Raw genomic sequence first — 18240 nt, 5'->3', positions numbered from 1 at the left:
ATTACATCACCCTGACTCACCCTAAAACACACAAAGAAGTTCTCTGTGTTAGTTAGAATGAAGATGTGACTGATCTGAAAACTCAGTGTAGTAAAAGCAAGCAAACACAGGCTGTAAGTAAAATACTGTTGTATGATTCACTTCAAAAATCGCTTTTATTAGCTGGACAAAGAGCTAAACCAGAATATAAAAATACAAATTAGGAAATGCAGCCTATAATTCTGGAGAAAAAAAATAAAAAATAAAAAAATAAAAAAAAATAATAATTCTGAAAGAATTCTTGAGTGAAATCATTTGTCATTCAGTTAAAAATGCCTCCGCTATGTAGCCTGACGTCGTCATACTCAGATTCTAGTCAGAATGTGAGTCTGAGACTGCTCCATTGAGCTTTGATTATGGGGCGTGTTTCAACCGAACCAGGAAGGAAAATGCCTCTGCACTCAATTGGATAGACCTATAACCAATCAGAGCAACGGAGTAAGTGACGTATGTTTTTCATTCATGTTTCCGATCGACAAATGCCTTAATCGCGGTTCTCTGTTCCTCTTTTAAAATCAATGCGCTGTCGATATCTTCTATAACAGACGCGATGGCAGAATCTACACATGATGTTTTATAAACAAAGTTTGAGAGGAGCACGTTCAAATAATCAATCCAATCAACTTGTCATCAAACAATGACCGTCTGGTCTACACTATCAGCATGAGAAGAAGCATATTTATTCACTTTGTCAACTCACCTAACATTCCTTGACAGTTTTCAGCATCCCTCCACTCACTCTTGGCCTGTTCTTCCACAGCCTGTAATACGGGGGGAGCACTTTGGGTTCGGGCCGAATACCGATCCTGGAGCCTCTCCTCGGACAGCACGCCAAATATGCATTTATTCTATCTGACTTATTTGTAAGTGTGAACTCGTGAAATAACAATTCTCCAGCGGCAGTCATCTGTGTTGTAAACGAATTCAACCCAAGCGCTCGTTGGTGACGTGGATGATTACGTTACGTTGCTCATCTGTCCATCATCGTATAAAGCCCGCCCTGACAATTTGATTGGTCCGAACAATTTTTGTTCGGGCATAATTCGGTTGTTAAGCCGTGACGTAACCACTCTCCGATAATACTCTTTCCGGGTCCAAAGTCCAGGTCCTCTCTACCGCTTTCGCTAGTGTTTTGGTTATTATTGAGTGTTTTTACAATGCCGCAGTGCTGTGTCCCGTGTCCCGAGCTAACTCACTTCAACCTCGTAAATCATCTTTTTCATTGATGCCTGGACTCTACCCTTAATTATGCCACCTGAGTGACGAGCTTCACTAACCACTCTGTTGGTGTTAAAGGAATTTAAACCCTTTTTGACCGCCAAGGGTGCCTCACTAAGAAGGACGTGATCGTAAATAAATTTACAGGTTCCACCATTGTTATTTCTGGACGAGAGGAGCGCTTGGACCCGGAAAAGGCTAAACATCACGCGTGACGTCAGACTTAACAATCGGATAGCTCCTCAACGGAACGAGTCCAGACCGAACTTCCCGACCTAAAAATGTTGTGGGCGGGGCTAAGTTCGGCTGGCATCCAGGCTATCCGCTATGTACTTATACACTGAAACATTTTTTATGTTGACTTTACTTAATTTTATTATGTCAAGGGGTTGCACGAAATAAGTTTATCTAAATCCAGATATATTTTTTAAGTTGAGTGTAATTATATTTTGTAAATTGGTTGTGCTTATATTTTATAAGTAATTTCAGATTAATTATATTCATAATTTTAGCTAAACTATTTTGAGTTGAATTTACTAAATTTTTTCAAGAATCAGCCTATGAATCCCAACAATGGTGACAATTATAAAGCATGTTGCAGTGCATTCTGGGTGCCACCAATCAAAACTCATTCATGGCTCCCATCATGCATTGCTACATGAATAAATAATGAGCTTATGATCAGAGGTGATCTGTTTGTCACCATTGCTGAGATTCATACGCTAATTCATGATGTCTGTGTGTGCCTACATAAAAAGAAAATGTTGAAGTTTTTTTTGTTGATTTGATCATTTGGATTTCATTGAAAAGGCAAAAAATATTATGCTGTACAAGACCAGTGCTGCTATAATTAATAAAGAAAACCTAACTCAGAAATTGTGATCTATATGAATTCAATGATTCAGGTCAAATGATTGTGAAATAATGATTATGTTAAATCACAACCAACACCAACAGATCACCTTTTCTATTTGTTCATCTGGCTGTTGTAACTCCGGTACAGCAGCCAAACAAAATCTAAAGTTCACAGTTTAAGGGTAAAGAGCCCAACTAAAACACACACTAATCCCCATAATGGTGACTTAAAATTACAGTTTTAACATTACGGTTTTGTCCTTCAGTGATTCTGCTGCAAAATGATGTCCAAAAGACGTCTTTTAAACGTCTTTGTCACAAAAGTCCGACGTCCACTGAGGAGCCAGAATGAACGTTTTTATGACGTCTTTTTTTGACGTGTTCTGCACGTCCGATATAGACGTTCATGGAACCTTCGTACAAGGTTAAAACTAGTTCAGATGTGGCCATTGTGGACATATTTCAACATAATTTATGGTCTCATTTAGACATAATTACTTTGACTATTGCTGTCAGATGATCTTAGTGAGAACTGTTAGTTGATTCAGTCACAAATCAAATCAACATCCGAGTCAATTACTTTTACACATTTTTATTTTTTAATTTGCATGTGCTCTGCAACAGTGGAAAAAAATACATATGACATTAGGTCGAACAATTACAAAAATAAAACAAAACCCATACCGCAAACATTTTTCACATAAGCGTACATAATTCTGAAATTAATATTAAGGCATCCAAATTAACACAAAACCTTTCTTTGAAAGACAAAGTTAGTTTCATAACAAAATATGTTTTTATAGTCACAAATTAAACCCAACACCTTTAGTGCAACTGTACAATCTCACATCAACCCCAACAGCTTGCTCTGAAGACCACAAAGTTAACATGATCAGCTTTATCTGAGACACGACACGCTTCATGAGGCTTTATACGGTCATGATTTATGACTGAATATCAGCCACTTTTTCATAAATCATACTGATAAATCTTATAAAAGAAAAAAGGTGCTAATTGCTAATCAGTGCAAAGCTGACCTTAATAGGACTAATGGAATACGCTTGAAGTAGACAGTTTAAGAAATAGGAGAAAAGGAATTGAGGTTGACAGGAATACAGATAAATCACAGATGAATGTGGTCTGTCACAAAATCCAGTTCAATTCATGTTTGGCGTCGTCCTAGGTTTCAGGCCATTGTAGAGGGAGGTCAAAGGGTCAATGCTCATTTATGATGCTACAGCCAGATATCCTGTAGCTGATCTGCAGTCAAAAAAAAACAAAAAAACCTTAATCTTACAATAAAAAGCTCAAGAGCCAGAGATTTCAGAGAATCAAGAGATTTACTGACCGGGAAAAATTAGCAATAGACCACAATTTCTTAAAAGCGCAGTTGGGAGTGAAAAAGTTCTGCGGGTAATCGATGCAAAGTGTAGGGTCGCAAACAAGCAAAGCCGAAGATAATCAGGTCTGGGTAATCTAACACAGGCGCAGCAAATTCATTTTTATGTGACTTGGCAAACAATGTTCAAATGTCTTCCTCTGGAATTTCAAATAAATGAACACAAGTGGGGAAAATTATTTTCGTTCTATCACGCGCTCTCCGTTCTCTGCTGCGCCTCATAGCAGCAACTATCACAGCCTTGTCAAGTGCAAAATTACAGCAAGTTGAGTACCACAAACCTTAGTAGATCAGGATTCATTTAACTCTTGTAATGCATAAATAAATAAAACATTTTATATACGGCATCGGCTATTTGCTCCAAGTACAATTAACGATACATGCCAATTACATTACGTAAAAATAGCAATATTTTCGGTAACACTGTTTTACAGTGTCCTTGTTGCATGTTCTTACCATAGTAATAACAGTAAATTATGCATAATTACATGCAACTAACCCTCAACTAAATCCTAATCCTACCCTAACCCTATAGCAAGTACATGTACAGTAGTTGCTTAATATTACTCAGTACTTCAATATATAATTACACTGTAACAATGACACCTTAAATCAAAGTGTAACCATATTTTCTTTGCAACAAGTGTAAATAGTTAGATACCATTTGCACCTCAGTATTTTAGAACATTTTTTAAAACCGCATGCAATAATAACATACAGTATTGAGTGTAAATGATTATATTTATAAAATTCCACCTTATTAGGACAATAAAGCCCTCCCTACACCTACCCGATAAACACTATTATTAAATAACCGGTAGGCATTTTTAATTCCACTTTTATTCATATTTATCTGATATGCGATGGGAAAAGGGAGCAGATCGAGTTCAGCAAAAGGCGGATTCAAACTCTGGTTTGAACTCGGGTCAAAAGTATCTACTTCACGCCTTACTCCCCTACGCCACTGCGGCTGATCAATTATAGGAGTTTTTTTTTCTTTTTTTTTCTAGCCCAACCAGACATTGGTGGGCAGAGTTAGCGTAAATAGTTTCTACCAACAGGGTGAGCTATTTGCACTTGGTGTAAATAGACACTCCGTTAGTGTACAACGCAAGCCATAACTTAATTTGCACACAAGTTACCAATCAGATACAATAGGGTTTTAGTTGAAAAAAAATATTGTTCTGAATGCTGCACGTTTCAACCATGCTATTCCTAAATTTCAAATCTTACAAGAACTACATGGCAGTGTGATGCAAGAAAGATATATTTATTAACACTTGAGAAATTTTATTTGAATATAATAATGAAACATAGAAACACATGGAAATTACCAGTATGAACTCCAATGGATTTAATTAAAACTTATGACTTCTAAAAAAAAAAAGTCTAAATTTATGAAACCAACACATTCTTTTTCCTAACAAATCATCAATATTACTCAAATGTTTAAACAAAATATTACATTTTACTTACATAAACCTTTACTTTCAGATGAAAAGAGATAAACGGCCTGAATATCCTGTTCATGCTGCAATGGTTCATCCATAGGTGGCAGCAGAGTGAAATGTGGATCTTTTTTAAAATTGACAATTTGGTCTATGAACTTTTGATCTACAAACAAATCAGCATAATTTCATGTTTTTCACAGCATGCCTTTAAAAAAAAAAAAAAGAAAAAAAAAAAAGTTAGGATTTACTAATGCCAAAAGTGGGCTTGCGCTGTTACAAGCTATAAATCTAGCCCCAAGTGTAATTCTCACGTGCAGATAAAACTACAAGCAAGCTATGAGTAGGGTTGACGTACTGAAAATGTCTAAACATTGTGACGGTGAAGATCTCAGTTCATCCAGAGCATAAAAGTGCAGATGAAAAGGATTCAAATGGTCTCATCCTTCTCATTAGGAGAAACTCTAAAATGCAGGTACGCCAATCTAATGACTGTGCAATTTCATTTATAAAGGAATAGTTCACCCAATAATCATCATTTTTCATGTTTTTTTAATGTTGTTCGTTTTGGAACCTGGTGCATTTTGCTCCCATAGTTCAGTTTGTTTAGGCACATGCGAACATGCTCAGATGTGCACCAAAATTAACGGTCCCAGACTGCCTGAATGAGGCGGTCTCTGCCCGAATAAAAAAAAAAAAACTCTGGTTTCTTACAAGTGAACTGTTCCAATCAAGACAACTTTCCTATTATGAATGTATACAGATTTGTTTATGTAAAAAGCAGTGTCTAATTGTTTGGTGAACATAACCAAACTAAAGTCCCTTTAAGAAAAGTCATTTCACTCGGAGACCATTTGAAACGCCTGCATTTCCGTGCAGCTCCTTTCTCTTTGAATGAGGAAACACCAAATTCTCAAACTGTTCTCCAAGCTTACGATTAAATTTCAAATTTGAAAATCACCAATGAAATCTGACAACAGTCTCATATGTTTCTAAATGCTCAAATCATGATAAATGTAATCTTTCAGGCTGGATCAAGCTAATGCGCAGTGGAAGCGCGCATCTGACTGTTTCTATAGGAACTTCTAATGGCAGCTGCAGTGACGCAATGATGCGTCTTAAGTTATGTCAAAGACTATAGATTAGAATAACACATCACAGTGGAAAACTAAAGAGCACCATCTTAAGTGTCATTGCACATTTCCTAAACAGGAGGCATTGCAAGAATGTAGTCCCGACAAGGCCTTGATCCCTGCTTTAAAGGATATCAGTTACAGAATCCAGGCTTACCTTCATAAATATTTGTGTTGGCAATGACAGCTAGTCCACAGAGCCAACAGTCCTTTACGTATGACTGCTACGAACGGAATCATGAAATAAACCGGTGAACCAATGAGAGGACAGTTTTACTTGCATGTGACTAGCATAAATTCCGGTATGCGTTTGTTACGAAGTAGAATTTTCTCTTAGTTCAGTTTGCTTTTACAAGGCTATATTTCAATTTATGTCCCCGTTTCACAACAAAGCAAATTATCTACAGGTCTGAAATGCTCTAAGAGATATGCAAAGTGTGAAGTATTGAGTGCGGTATTTAGACTCACTCCATGTTATTCTTCAGTTGGTGTATGGTCCGCTTGTCCAGATATCGACAGAAAAGTGTTAGCAGGTTGGAGGGCAGAAGTAATGGCTCAACAAGTGTTGTCTGGGATAGCTGCCGGGCCACATGGAATACGGTATCCGTCCTTGATGGTTGTTAGAAAAATTGAGTTTCAATTTTAAAAATCATTTACAACTGAATAATAAAAACTACTGAATAATAATAAAAACATCTTATTACACAATTTTCCAGAGGAACAGACCAAATTTGTTGACATTCACTGAAAACCATACTAGTTTCAACCAATATATTAGAAAATTTGTTTGCATACAACTGAAAGTGCAGCATAAGAATAATAAGACCCAATAAGATGAAATCTGAACAAAACATGCACAAAATCATGAACATTATTCAATATCTAAGGAAATGTATAGATTTCCAGTGACTCGTGCCTTAAATTTGGATCTGTTCCTCATGCAAAATTACTGTATGATTTATTTAAATGATATTTGACAGCCTCTCCTTACAGTCCACTTTTCATTGTATGGAAAAACAAAAGTGTGAATATCTTCCACAGAGAGAGATAGAGATATAACAATTGCATTTAAGTAATTTAAGGGCAAGCACAAATGGTACCAGGTCTCAAAGTCTCCGATGCTGGGCTCCATGGGAAGGTCAGAAGATAAAAGCCTTTCTCCCTGCGAGAGCAGAGCATACAGCAGCGACAGACCAAACTGCAAAGCAACATTTAGTTAATTTCAAATGTGTTTTGTTTTTTAATACAGATACTACGTTTTTAACCTGCATTAATTAAACCTGAAAATATTACAATACAGCAATACCACTAAGAAGCCCTCAGAAAATGTAAAGCTTTTACACATGTTTTACCATAACCATACTTAGCAAATATAACCACACTGAAAAGGACAAATAAAAAATAAAAAAATAAAAAAAACACTACAAAATGATATAACTGCCTAAAAGCTAACCTTGTTTTGGCAGGCCAGTGTTAACCGTGTGTCTTTTGAGTCGGGCAGTGATGTGGTGAACTCTTTGAGAATTCGGATTAGCTGACTGAACGCAAGTCCATCGACCACGGCACGGAGCGATGGATACAAAACAGGCAGGGCCTGTGAAGAGGTTAGAGCTTGAATAAGTGATCAACATCAAGAGCTATACAGAAAAGACAAATTAATACACATGTTCCAGACCTCATCTGGATCTCTGCTCATCAATACTGGGAGGTGTTTGGTCACCACGCTCAGGACATGTTGGGATGCATCATGTGACAGGAATGGGAGGAGTCTGGCCAACATCCTCTTTCCTTTTGATACAAGGAGACACGAAAGAAATTCCTCTCCCGAGTCCCTGTAGGGAGGGCAAAAATTGATAAAAAAAAAAGATAGACAATCAAAGTATGATATCAGAAACCTGTACATTCACAACAGAAAATGAAAGGAGTTTCTTACAGTAGATTAGTGACCCGCAGCTCAGTGTAAAGCTGCTCCACCTTCCCCTTAATGTTCTGCATCAACCGCCTCTTCTCATCTTTGTCAGACACTGTTGCCTTCATTTTCTCTGCCTCTTCCACTTCTAACAAAACTATGTACAACTGTGAGAAAGCAAAGGGTTTAAACAGTCAAGTAAATGGGTGACTTTAGTTGGATTCTGAATTTTGAGCCCCGACTGAGTACTTAATGTCGCAATGAAACCAAAGCAGCAACAGATTTTGTCTTCCGAATTGTGAATAACATCCGAGATTAATGGATTAATAAAAATGAAAGGTTAGGAAGTTGTTTCAATGCAGTTGTTGACTGAATATTGAGATGTGGTCGTTCCACTCAAGAGTAAATGCAGAGGAACGCGTCACAAGAGTGTCATTTTCCATCAGTTTTCACTTGAAGGACCAGTTATAACAATGATTATACATTAAGGTAAAAAAAAAAAAGGTTATTCCAAGAATGAGCAGCCCTTCAGCAGCACAAACCACAGACGCAGTAAACAAAAAAACTAAATCAATGATTCTTGCAAATTCTTAATTCTGACTGGTCAAATCATACCATTTGTTGGTAAAATTTGTCCATGGCAACATACCAGTGGACACACTTGAAAAATAGGATCCAGAATTTAGAATAACTCCAAGGTACCAATTGTAAGGGTTATACACAGTTCAATCTATACCTTGAGTTTGGAATTAATCTTGGGTAATCAGGCATGTCTGTCAATAAGGGGGAACAACTTAACCTTTGGTCCAAGGCCGGACTCAAGGGGGACCCAGACTAGAGACAACGGGCTGTTTAACTAGTATAGATACAGTGCATCATTGCAGCCCTAGTGCTAGAGTCATAAAGGCTTTTCTTGTTGGTTGCAGGCAGGCAGAAAGAAAGGCCTTATAGGTTACAGTAATGAAAGAGCAGAGTGTGAATGGCAGAGATAGATTGTGAGACTGACAGGTGGTTGGTGTGACAGACAGATGGTTGGTGTGACAGACAGATAGACACTGTAACAATATGGAGAACATGTGAGGGACGGCGAGTCACTGTACTAACCAGAGATGTTGTGTCACCAACCAGCCTAGTGTAAGAATGCAAAAATGTCCCAATCCAAAATGAAACCTTCAGAACTGGATTCAAATATAAAGTGGTTACCTTCTCAATGGTGCTCAACACATCCAACCTTTGCTGTCTAGTGTCTTTGTGCTCCTGCTCAAATAAGGTGGTACAGGTTGTTTTTTAGTTGTTGTGTTTTTTTTTTTAAGTAGCCCCTCTTCCCCTCACCAAATTACTACAAATTACTTTTGCATCTTCAGTTAAAGACAGCAAATCTCACCTCATCATGTGTGTGCGCATGAACGGCATCAATTGCTCTTCTTGGAGAGAAACAGGTGGACACTGCAACCTGCCCGAGTGAACCTTCAAAGTGGACCACTGTAGTAATGCAGGAATAACTGCAAATCATGTATACTGTAAAATTATAAAATAGGCATTACATCAGTTTATTGGGCCAGACCTGGGATGTACGAGAGAGTTTTGGTAACATAAGGGGTTGTGAGTTTAGGTGGTTCCTTCTTTAAACGGTCACCCAGGATCTCCTCTTCGGTAAGTTTGGCTTCCATCCTCTGATAGTACTCCTGCAGAGATTAAAAATAACTAGACTTGACACCCGAACTCATTCATTAAGTAAGTAACTTTGAGGGGATTCTACCTTCTAATTATTCAAATCGATTCACAAACAAAATAAAAAAAAACATGTTGATGGAACAAAGAACAGTGCAGCGCAGTTCCATTTCAATATTTAATGAATAAAAAATAAAAAAAAAGCCTTAAATTCCTCAACGTTCTCCATTCTCTGAAATCACGTTCTCCATCATTAAAGCTCCAGTGAAGGTTTGCCAGATATCACAAAAAAAAAAAAGCCTCTTATACGCAATATAATAAAGACCTGGCAAAAATGGTATCAGGAAAAATTATATTTACAATACAACCTAGTATAACCAATATCCTAAAAAATGTAAGAGGCAGGTTTTATTCATATATGAATATAATTTATTCATCATTTATTATGAATAAAAGAGTTCAATAAAATATTTAAATTAAGTAAAACAAAGATTTACATAATTCAAAAACTTTAATTACACCTATGAGTGTTTAACATCAATTGAGAGCATGGTTTTATATAGTATAAGTAGATACATTCATGCACAATAAATACAATTCAAAAACAAGTTAAGAATCAAATCTATGCCAAATCAAACTGACACAAAATCAAGAATCGATTTTTGATCGAATCGTGACCCCAATCGATTTCAATCAAATCATGAGACTCCAAAAGATTTCAAAAGATTCCCACACCTAATAGTTAAACCCAACAACTTCCTTGACCATTTTCTGGAGGGCTGAGAAGTTTAGGACTGATACAGACCTGGTAATAGTAGTCATCCAGATGTGGATTCTCACTCTGTAGCTGGATCATCTGCAGCCTGATTATCCATTCCTTCTCTTTATCGGTCATGATTTGACAATATGGGTCCCAGCTCACTGGCTTTCTGATAATTATATTTCAATTCAGGAAAAGGTAATGACATTTATTTACAAGTAAACATTTCCAAAAGACAATTGTTCATTACACTTACCTGTAAGGTCTCTGCTGTCGCTGACTCAAAAGCCGCTTGTGCTGGGGGTGGAACTGAACAACAGGACCTGGTGCTCTAAAAGTTGACAAAGAAAAATTATTTGTGAAAAGACCAAACATTAGCTAGTAAATCCAAATGACAGCACCCTAGTTGAAAACTTCACCCAAAAATGAAATTCTCTCATTTGGATTTTTACAGCCAATAGCTGGGTTTTTTTTGTTTTTTTATCATCTTAATTGGCCGATACGAATTTAAGTTATCAGGACGTAAAAGCTTTTAAATGGACAAAATGTCGTCACTTTCCTCCACTGTAGAAAATGAAGCCAAAATATCCCAGAAACAGTTGGGATTGAGGAAACAGTTATTATATAAATAAATATGTATTAAGCTTTAAGAAAAATTAAGGGGTGGGCGGGCGGCATAAGTTTATAAAACCATGATATTAGACTTGCTCTGTTTTCATGTGCATTAAAATATATTTTTTGTGCTTTTTGCTTTCATTTTGACAAAACTGTTCCAAGAGAAACATGAAGGGATCAGTTAAGCACAACAAGCCAGGATACAAACTTGGGACACCTGAAGTGCTGTTTCATGTGTAGTGCACTTCCAACAAATCTACACTTTAACAGTTTTGCATTTTTGAACAAATATATATAATTGACACATTTGGTCGTCCATAAAGAGACCACCAACTGACTTTTCAGTGAAGTGCAATATGGAGATGGTATAGTTAGTGAATGAGACCCAGTCAGTGTAAAAATTATACCAACCGTGAGTACGCACAGATTTGTGCCTGAAATCTATGTACGAACATTTTCAAAAACAAACCATGATTCATCAATAACTTGCGTTTTAAATTGTATTCTAAATTTACGAAAAACATTTTTAGGAACAAAAAAAAAAAAACTGAGTGAGGTCTCCTACAACAGGATTACATGCATCAAAGGTAAAAATAAAATAAAGTTCTCATACATAATATACATTGTACAAAGATTCTCAGATGACACGTTCGAAGATTCAGTCTCTCTAAACCCCTCCTTTCCGAGAGCCTACTCTGCTCTGATTGGTCAGACGGGCCAGTCTGTTGTAATTGGTTTACTGCTTACAGCATGTCGAAAACAAAATGCCCATTATCATAACTGAACTTCAGCTCCGGAGCCTTCCTCCGTCCGCAGCGATTGTACACACTGTAAAGACCGTAACGATGGCACTGATTTTACCATATAAATTTGAGTGCGCGTCCGATGAGGAAACATTGGAATAACTAGTCATTTAACCCAAACCTCCATCGGACATCTTGAGCAGGACGTTTCTCAGGGATATTCTACTCAGTTTGCCATACATTATGAGATGTTGCAATTGTAATTCCTCACCATCAGCATTAACAAGTCTATGTCCATCAACAAACCGACGTGTATATTTCTAATTTATTGCGGTGTACATGTGGGAACCATATCATTAACTGTATCATTAACAGTGCACGAGTTAGCTGAGCACTTTTAATGATGTAACAGTTTGTAAAACAAATCTTGCTCCATCCTTTATCATTACTCAAAGTAGTAAGAACAACAGTCAATCTGCATTAATGGACACGATTTTGGATAATAGTGGTCCATAGCTGCTTAGCAGAACTATTTCAGTAAGACCATAATAGCACAAGTTAGCCAGAGACCAACACAATATTAAACACAAAACTACGGATTTTGAACACTCTGTAGAAAATGTATACATCAATAATTAATCATACTCACAAGTTGTGATTTTGAGAAGGAACGTGGTGCAAATAAAGTGGGTACTGTCCCATCATTAATGGATAAGGATTTTGTAAATCCCATTTAGAGTTGAGAAGCAATCGTCAAAAGGTTATACTGCTGTTGTATCGCTGTGTTAATTTTAACCACTGACTCTCCACATCCTCATCCTTTGAAAGTTTACAAAGAGAATTTGCTTTCGCAGAGCATAAAACAGCATCTTCGACATGTACACAACACGAAGCAGCTACAGTGTTTGAGGGCGGGTCAAAGTAGTAGACGTTGTTCACGGGCAGCCAATGAAGACCATAGGCGGCCATTAAGCAAATGTGTTACATTGTTACGCATGCAAGTTACAGAAGTACGACTGGAATTACTGACGACTTGTCTCGGCAGTTCAGAATCAATTCTTTTAATCTTTTTTTTTGAGACAATAGATTTATCAATGCACTTTAATCTTTAAAACTTTGCAGACCTTTTACATTCACAAACAGCTATATCACACTGCATGAAAGGTAATATCTGAAAAAGCATTATAGGGGCACTTAATATAATAGACACTTACAGTAAAGAAGAGTAAGAAAAAGGTACGTACGTGCATAAAGATGCAGATTTGGCTCATGTACAGCTGTGCATACATAATGTACACACATTTTGTGAATTAGGCAAAAAGAAAACAACAATAATTGTGAGAAGTTCTCCTGTGCAAATAAATATGAAGAATCCACACAATTATAAGTGAAATCAGACCCATTGTTCTCAAATCCCAGCTGCACCAACACAATCAATCTTTCCATGATGTGATCAGTTATGAGACATTAAACCTGATGTGACCTTTTCACAAGTCAAGTTTGAATAAATGGAAGTACATTCAGTTTATAACTTGGTCTATAACGTAATGAAGTCGTATACATCCCAGTCCCTTGGGATTATTAACGATTTGACAAATGCTTCATAAAAGGGTTTGGCAGAACATGAGGGTGCATATTTTTTATCTTTGATAAAGTATTCCTTTACAGAGTAGATGACCAACCTGAAGTCCTGCATGATATTGGAAGATGGGCTGTAGAATGGAGCAGGCCTGGGGGACTCTGTCCCGAACTGCAGGTGCATGAGTTTGGGCGTGTGGGGCATTGGGGTAGAGAGATGAGGACGGGAAGGTGACAGAAAACCTCCAGGCTAGAAAAAAAAAATTCAACTACATATATGAGCTTCTGGAAGGCGGCGATTTTATTCAGGAACAGAAACGTGGTAATTGAGGTAAAAGAGGATCACCTGGTTATATTGTTGCTGGGGTGAAAAGAGTCTTTGGGGTCGAAAGGGAGAGCAAGGCACCATGGGACTATTTTGTGCCTAAACGAAAAAAAAAAAAAAAAATCCAGTAGATACATTTCTGTACCTCTACCCTTTATTAAAAACTCAATTCACACAACAGACTGCCTACTAGATAATTAGTGGTGTTTACCAAGCAAATAATTAAGAGCAAATTTAAGGGTTTTGACCAAACGGTTAACCCTATTACTAAACAAGTAACTAGTTTGTTTCCAAAAATAGAATTGGAATTTTTGTATTGTTATAACTAAAGTTTACTGTGAATCTTTTCTACCTACTATAAAAGTACAGTGCCAATAGAAAATCATCATTCCCCTTTGAAATGGTTATATTTGTCGTACAGCCTAAAAACAAACTTGCCTTACAACAAACTAATGAAAGGAAAAGCAACAGTTCTGAAAATTAAAAAGAACTGAAAAACTAGAACAGGGTTGGAAAAGTCATCAGTCCCCTGATTAAATACTTTGTAAAGCCAAAAAATTGAATTGTAAAAATGGACATCTAATCTGACTGCTAAATCAATCAAATAGGGGAAGTGAGCACGCACAGTTTAATATCCAATATGGGCTTTAATTTTTTTTTTTTTTATAAAATAAAACCTTTTATCATTGAAACATACCAGCAGCACCCAATTTAAAAACCCTGGTCATGGTAAATAAGTTTAGGACAAGCTATTGTTGTTTGTTTATTGTTCAAATTTCTAAAATGGGTCTCACTTCATTAAAAATCTTTTCATAAGAATGAACTATAAAGTTAAGAGTCCTAATGGAGTTCAACAGATCACAGTCCAGTGAAATATGCTTCTGCGATAAATGACTCTGGCAAGAGGGGCATAAAGGTGGATCTTCACCCATTAACAAAAATGTGTGTGCCATTGACCTGGCCACAACACTGACTGCTAGCAATATGCTAATAATAACCACCCAGAACTTTCTAGTGTAGTGGAAGCTCATTTTACACAGGGAAACACCGCTCAAATTTACCTTTAACAGAATGTAAAACACAATCTCAATTAGTTCCCCATTTATATTAGAAACCCTACTACCTGATAATGACATCTCTGGTTGAAAGATCCAACGAAAGACTGTCCTCTCCTGCCCCGGCTAGTGGAAAAAGGCTGCATAGGAGAAAGATAGTTTGGAGAGACAGGTGGGACCCTGCCACGTGGTGATCGGTCAATCACTCCCACGATCGCCTGGTCCTAATTGGTGAGAAGATCAAAATGATCAACAGATGGTTGTGTTGTATAATTCCCCAAAACACATAGGAGATTTGCTTGATCACCTGATATATAGACGGTGGAGGTGGCCTGTTGGACTTTAAAGATGCTATCATCCACTGTGAGGTAGAAAAAAATAAATAATTACACCTCAGGTAAAAAAAAAGTAAATAATAAATACTGCAAAATTTTGAAGACTACACACAGTATTTGAATTGAGGTCCTCCCAGTAGGAGCTGAGGCTGCAATCCACAATGGCACTATCAATACTCTAAAAACAAATCCAATTCAGAAAAAAAGACAGGGTGAGGGTCAGTTGGTTAGTACTCAGTTTAAGTTCACAGCTTCAAACCAGAATTTCTGAGAGAAAAAATAAAATAAAATAAAAAATAAAAAAATGGACCAGGCAGGTAAACCTTCAAGCTTGGTCGACCTTCCACAGTCTTCACCACAGCTGGGTCATCAAACAGCTGCCCTCGACCCACTCTCCCTCGCTGAGACCGACCTGTTGGAGTGTGGGGCCAGATGCGAGGTCCCGGTCTGGCAGGTGAACGGGAACTGTAAGAGGAAGGCGGTCTGGGAGGTGGTGAAGGCAGTCTGGGAGGTGGTGAAGGCAGTCTGGGAGGGGGTGAAGGCCGTCTGGGAGGGGGTGAAGGTGAAGACCGTGGTCTTGGGGAGCTATCGCTACACAGCAGCAGGAGATCCGTAGGGTCTACATCTGGATTTTCACCACTCACATCCTCATCTGGTAGTTTTTGCATAGTGATGTTTTCGAGAGTTTGAAGAAAGAAGAAAGAAAGAAAAAACACATGCAGCAGCATCTAGCAATACAAAATTTCCAGAAAAAACAGCATGGGGACCTTTTCTGCTTTATATAGTTTTAAATGGATCATATATTGGTCTATACCCTTCATCAGACAGTTACCAATTTGTGCATGTTATGATTTTATAATATAATAATACCTAAGCCAAATGTTTCCACATTGTAGAGGTCAATCTCCTCATCCTCTTCAGCCATTTCCAGCAACAGTCCACATTCATCATCCTCTTTGTCGCTCCACTGATCTCCATTCTCTGGCCAAATAGCATCAGGAACAGATTCCCCGGTTTTCTCCTGAGATACACAGAATGATGTATAATAAAACATTGCTAACTATCACCTTGTTAGCAATGTATAGCATACAAAGGAAATATGGTAACACTTTACAAAATAAGGTAAGACTTTAACACAATATTCAATTTGTTAACATGCAAAACACCTCTAACACATTTATTAATCTCAGTTCATGTTCATTTCAACATTTACTATGATATTATTAAAATCAAATTTTGTATCTGTGTAATATTTAATTGACCTGAGCTAACATGAACTAACAATGAACCGTTGTGTTTTATAACTAACGTTAACAAAGATTAACAAATAGGCCTAATGTAACATGTATTGCTCATTAGTTATTGTCTGTAAATGCATTAAACAACATTAACTAATGGGACCTTATTGTAAAGTGTTATAGAGAATATTAGCTTCGTATGAATGAGTAGCCTACATAAAACGTTATATGCAAGCCATTGGCTTTCATCCAAAATGTTCAACTTATTCACAATGTATTTGCTTCATCTACTTACGGGATGTTCAGAATCACCCATTTAAATATTGTCTGTATTTCAGTATTTTTTTGAAAAATTTCGTCACGCATCCACATTCGCTAAACGTCTACAACTGCCCGTGATGTAACACGTGCTTATCAGTGTTTGTAAATGAACACACCTGCGCACCTGGAGGTGGTGCTCACGCAACGCCGACGTAACCACCATAGACATTAAAGTGGACACGTCACTCCCGCCAATAATCAAATACTGCCGCCAAATCGGCCCTCACAGTCTTTGATTTGATCTACCGCAGTGGATTATCCACGGCTCTGTATGTTGTTAGGCTGACACAAAGTGTTACATTTTAGGGTGCTCTGCCTCAGGTCTTATGCAGATGTCAAAATGACTGAGAAATTTTAACAAATTAAATAAACTGTTCACAAAAGCCAAACATGAATTTCAGAGCTAAGCTTCAGGGTTTCCCGTTAAAGAGTGCCAATAGGGAGGGGGAAATAGATTAAAAAAACTTTTTATTATGCTTTTAATTATTATTTACCATGCTATTTAAAAAAAGCAACTTGACAGACTGTGGTGCATGTGACAGCAAGGCCATGGTTAGGTAAGACACAAAGCGGATTGCTTTTACAAAACTGTTACCACAAAATACAAATAGATATTGAATCCAAAAATGTGTATTGCAGTTTTTTAAATTAGCTTACACACTAAAAGTGGTAGCTAGCTACTTGAGAATAATTAGTCATTACGTTTGCCACTGGCTCTGATGTCTCTGTAGCCTACTGGTTAAACATGAGATCTGTGTATATCTAACCAAAGTGAAGTTTCATAACTTTTAGTCAGGCTAAACTCATCCTTCCCTCGGATCATTCTGAACCGAAAGTTTGAACTCTCTTTTGTCACACTTGAACTATGAATACACAAAATAAAAATTGAATTGATTCGAGGACTTTTGTGGTTGAAATTTAAAATTCAAATTTCAAATGCTCAAAATTCAAGCTAAAACTGTTAAAACTTTACAAAAAAAAATATTTTTGAATGTCTGTATGTGTAGGCTATCTGAATCATGATCTGAAATGCTTACTGAATCGACCTGACTTTAGGACCCAGCAGAACAGCTCATTTGCTCCATATAGAGCTATATGGCCATCTAGTGGCAAGAGTCATGAAAGATCATGTTATATTATTTTTGTTTCCACAAGAGGTCGGCAAAGACACCAAATGTAAGATATTTTGAGCTGAACAAAAGTGGTGGTATAGACCCTTTTACAGCCCACGTGATCAAATAGCTGCACGCGCATTTTGGCAACGGAAGTGGTGTCTCTCCCCACTGGCTCTAACGTGTTAGCAACTCCGAAAATTTATCAAAACGGTTTCCCAGCATCAAAATGTCTGGTTGTTGCGTTTACGGTTGCACTAATCGATATTCCACCAAGGGGCTTAAGTATTATATTATTCTGACAGGATCACGGCCGTTTCAGAAGAGTGGCTGCAGGCGATTAAACGTATTGATTGGAGCGAGGACATAATAAAAAATGCTCGCGTCTGTTGTTTAATCCGCTCGCGTAGCTTGACACACTGCTGATTCTCGCCATACTTCCGTTGCCAATGTGCGCGCGCATACATCATCATTGTGTACAAACAG

At 37.4% G+C, this 18240-nt stretch overlaps 1 protein-coding gene across 2 annotated transcripts; it reads right to left on the bottom strand.

Annotated features, from left to right (window-relative positions):
• Positions 1–2728: 2728 nt before the first annotated feature.
• On the bottom strand, positions 2729–16703 carry patl2 (PAT1 homolog 2). Of its 2 annotated transcripts, XM_082151405.1 has the most exons (19): positions 16617–16703; positions 15954–16104; positions 15407–15735; positions 15196–15261; positions 15056–15109; positions 14817–14972; positions 13715–13792; positions 13473–13618; positions 10689–10763; positions 10478–10601; positions 9566–9686; positions 9386–9483; positions 9205–9258; positions 8026–8168; positions 7768–7924; positions 7546–7686; positions 7193–7290; positions 6561–6701; positions 2729–3372 (listed from the first exon to the last, which is right to left on the bottom strand). In XM_082151405.1, exons 1-19 carry the CDS (start codon positions 16635–16637, stop codon positions 3339–3341), a joined length of 2187 nt encoding a protein of 728 aa, XP_082007531.1. In that variant the 5' UTR covers positions 16638–16703; the 3' UTR covers positions 2729–3338. The 2 variants fall into 2 exon arrangements, with proteins under 2 accessions (XP_082007531.1, XP_082007532.1); XM_082151406.1 differs by lacking the exon at positions 13715–13792.
• Positions 16704–18240: the final 1537 nt, after the last annotated feature.

Source organism: Leuciscus leuciscus (genome assembly GCF_965113295.1).
Source record: "Leuciscus leuciscus genome assembly, chromosome: 21".
In the NCBI taxonomy this organism is placed as follows: domain Eukaryota; kingdom Metazoa; phylum Chordata; class Actinopteri; order Cypriniformes; family Leuciscidae; genus Leuciscus; species Leuciscus leuciscus.
The sequence above is the reverse complement of the archived record's forward strand: the minus strand, read 5'-3'. Positions and strand labels throughout refer to the sequence as shown.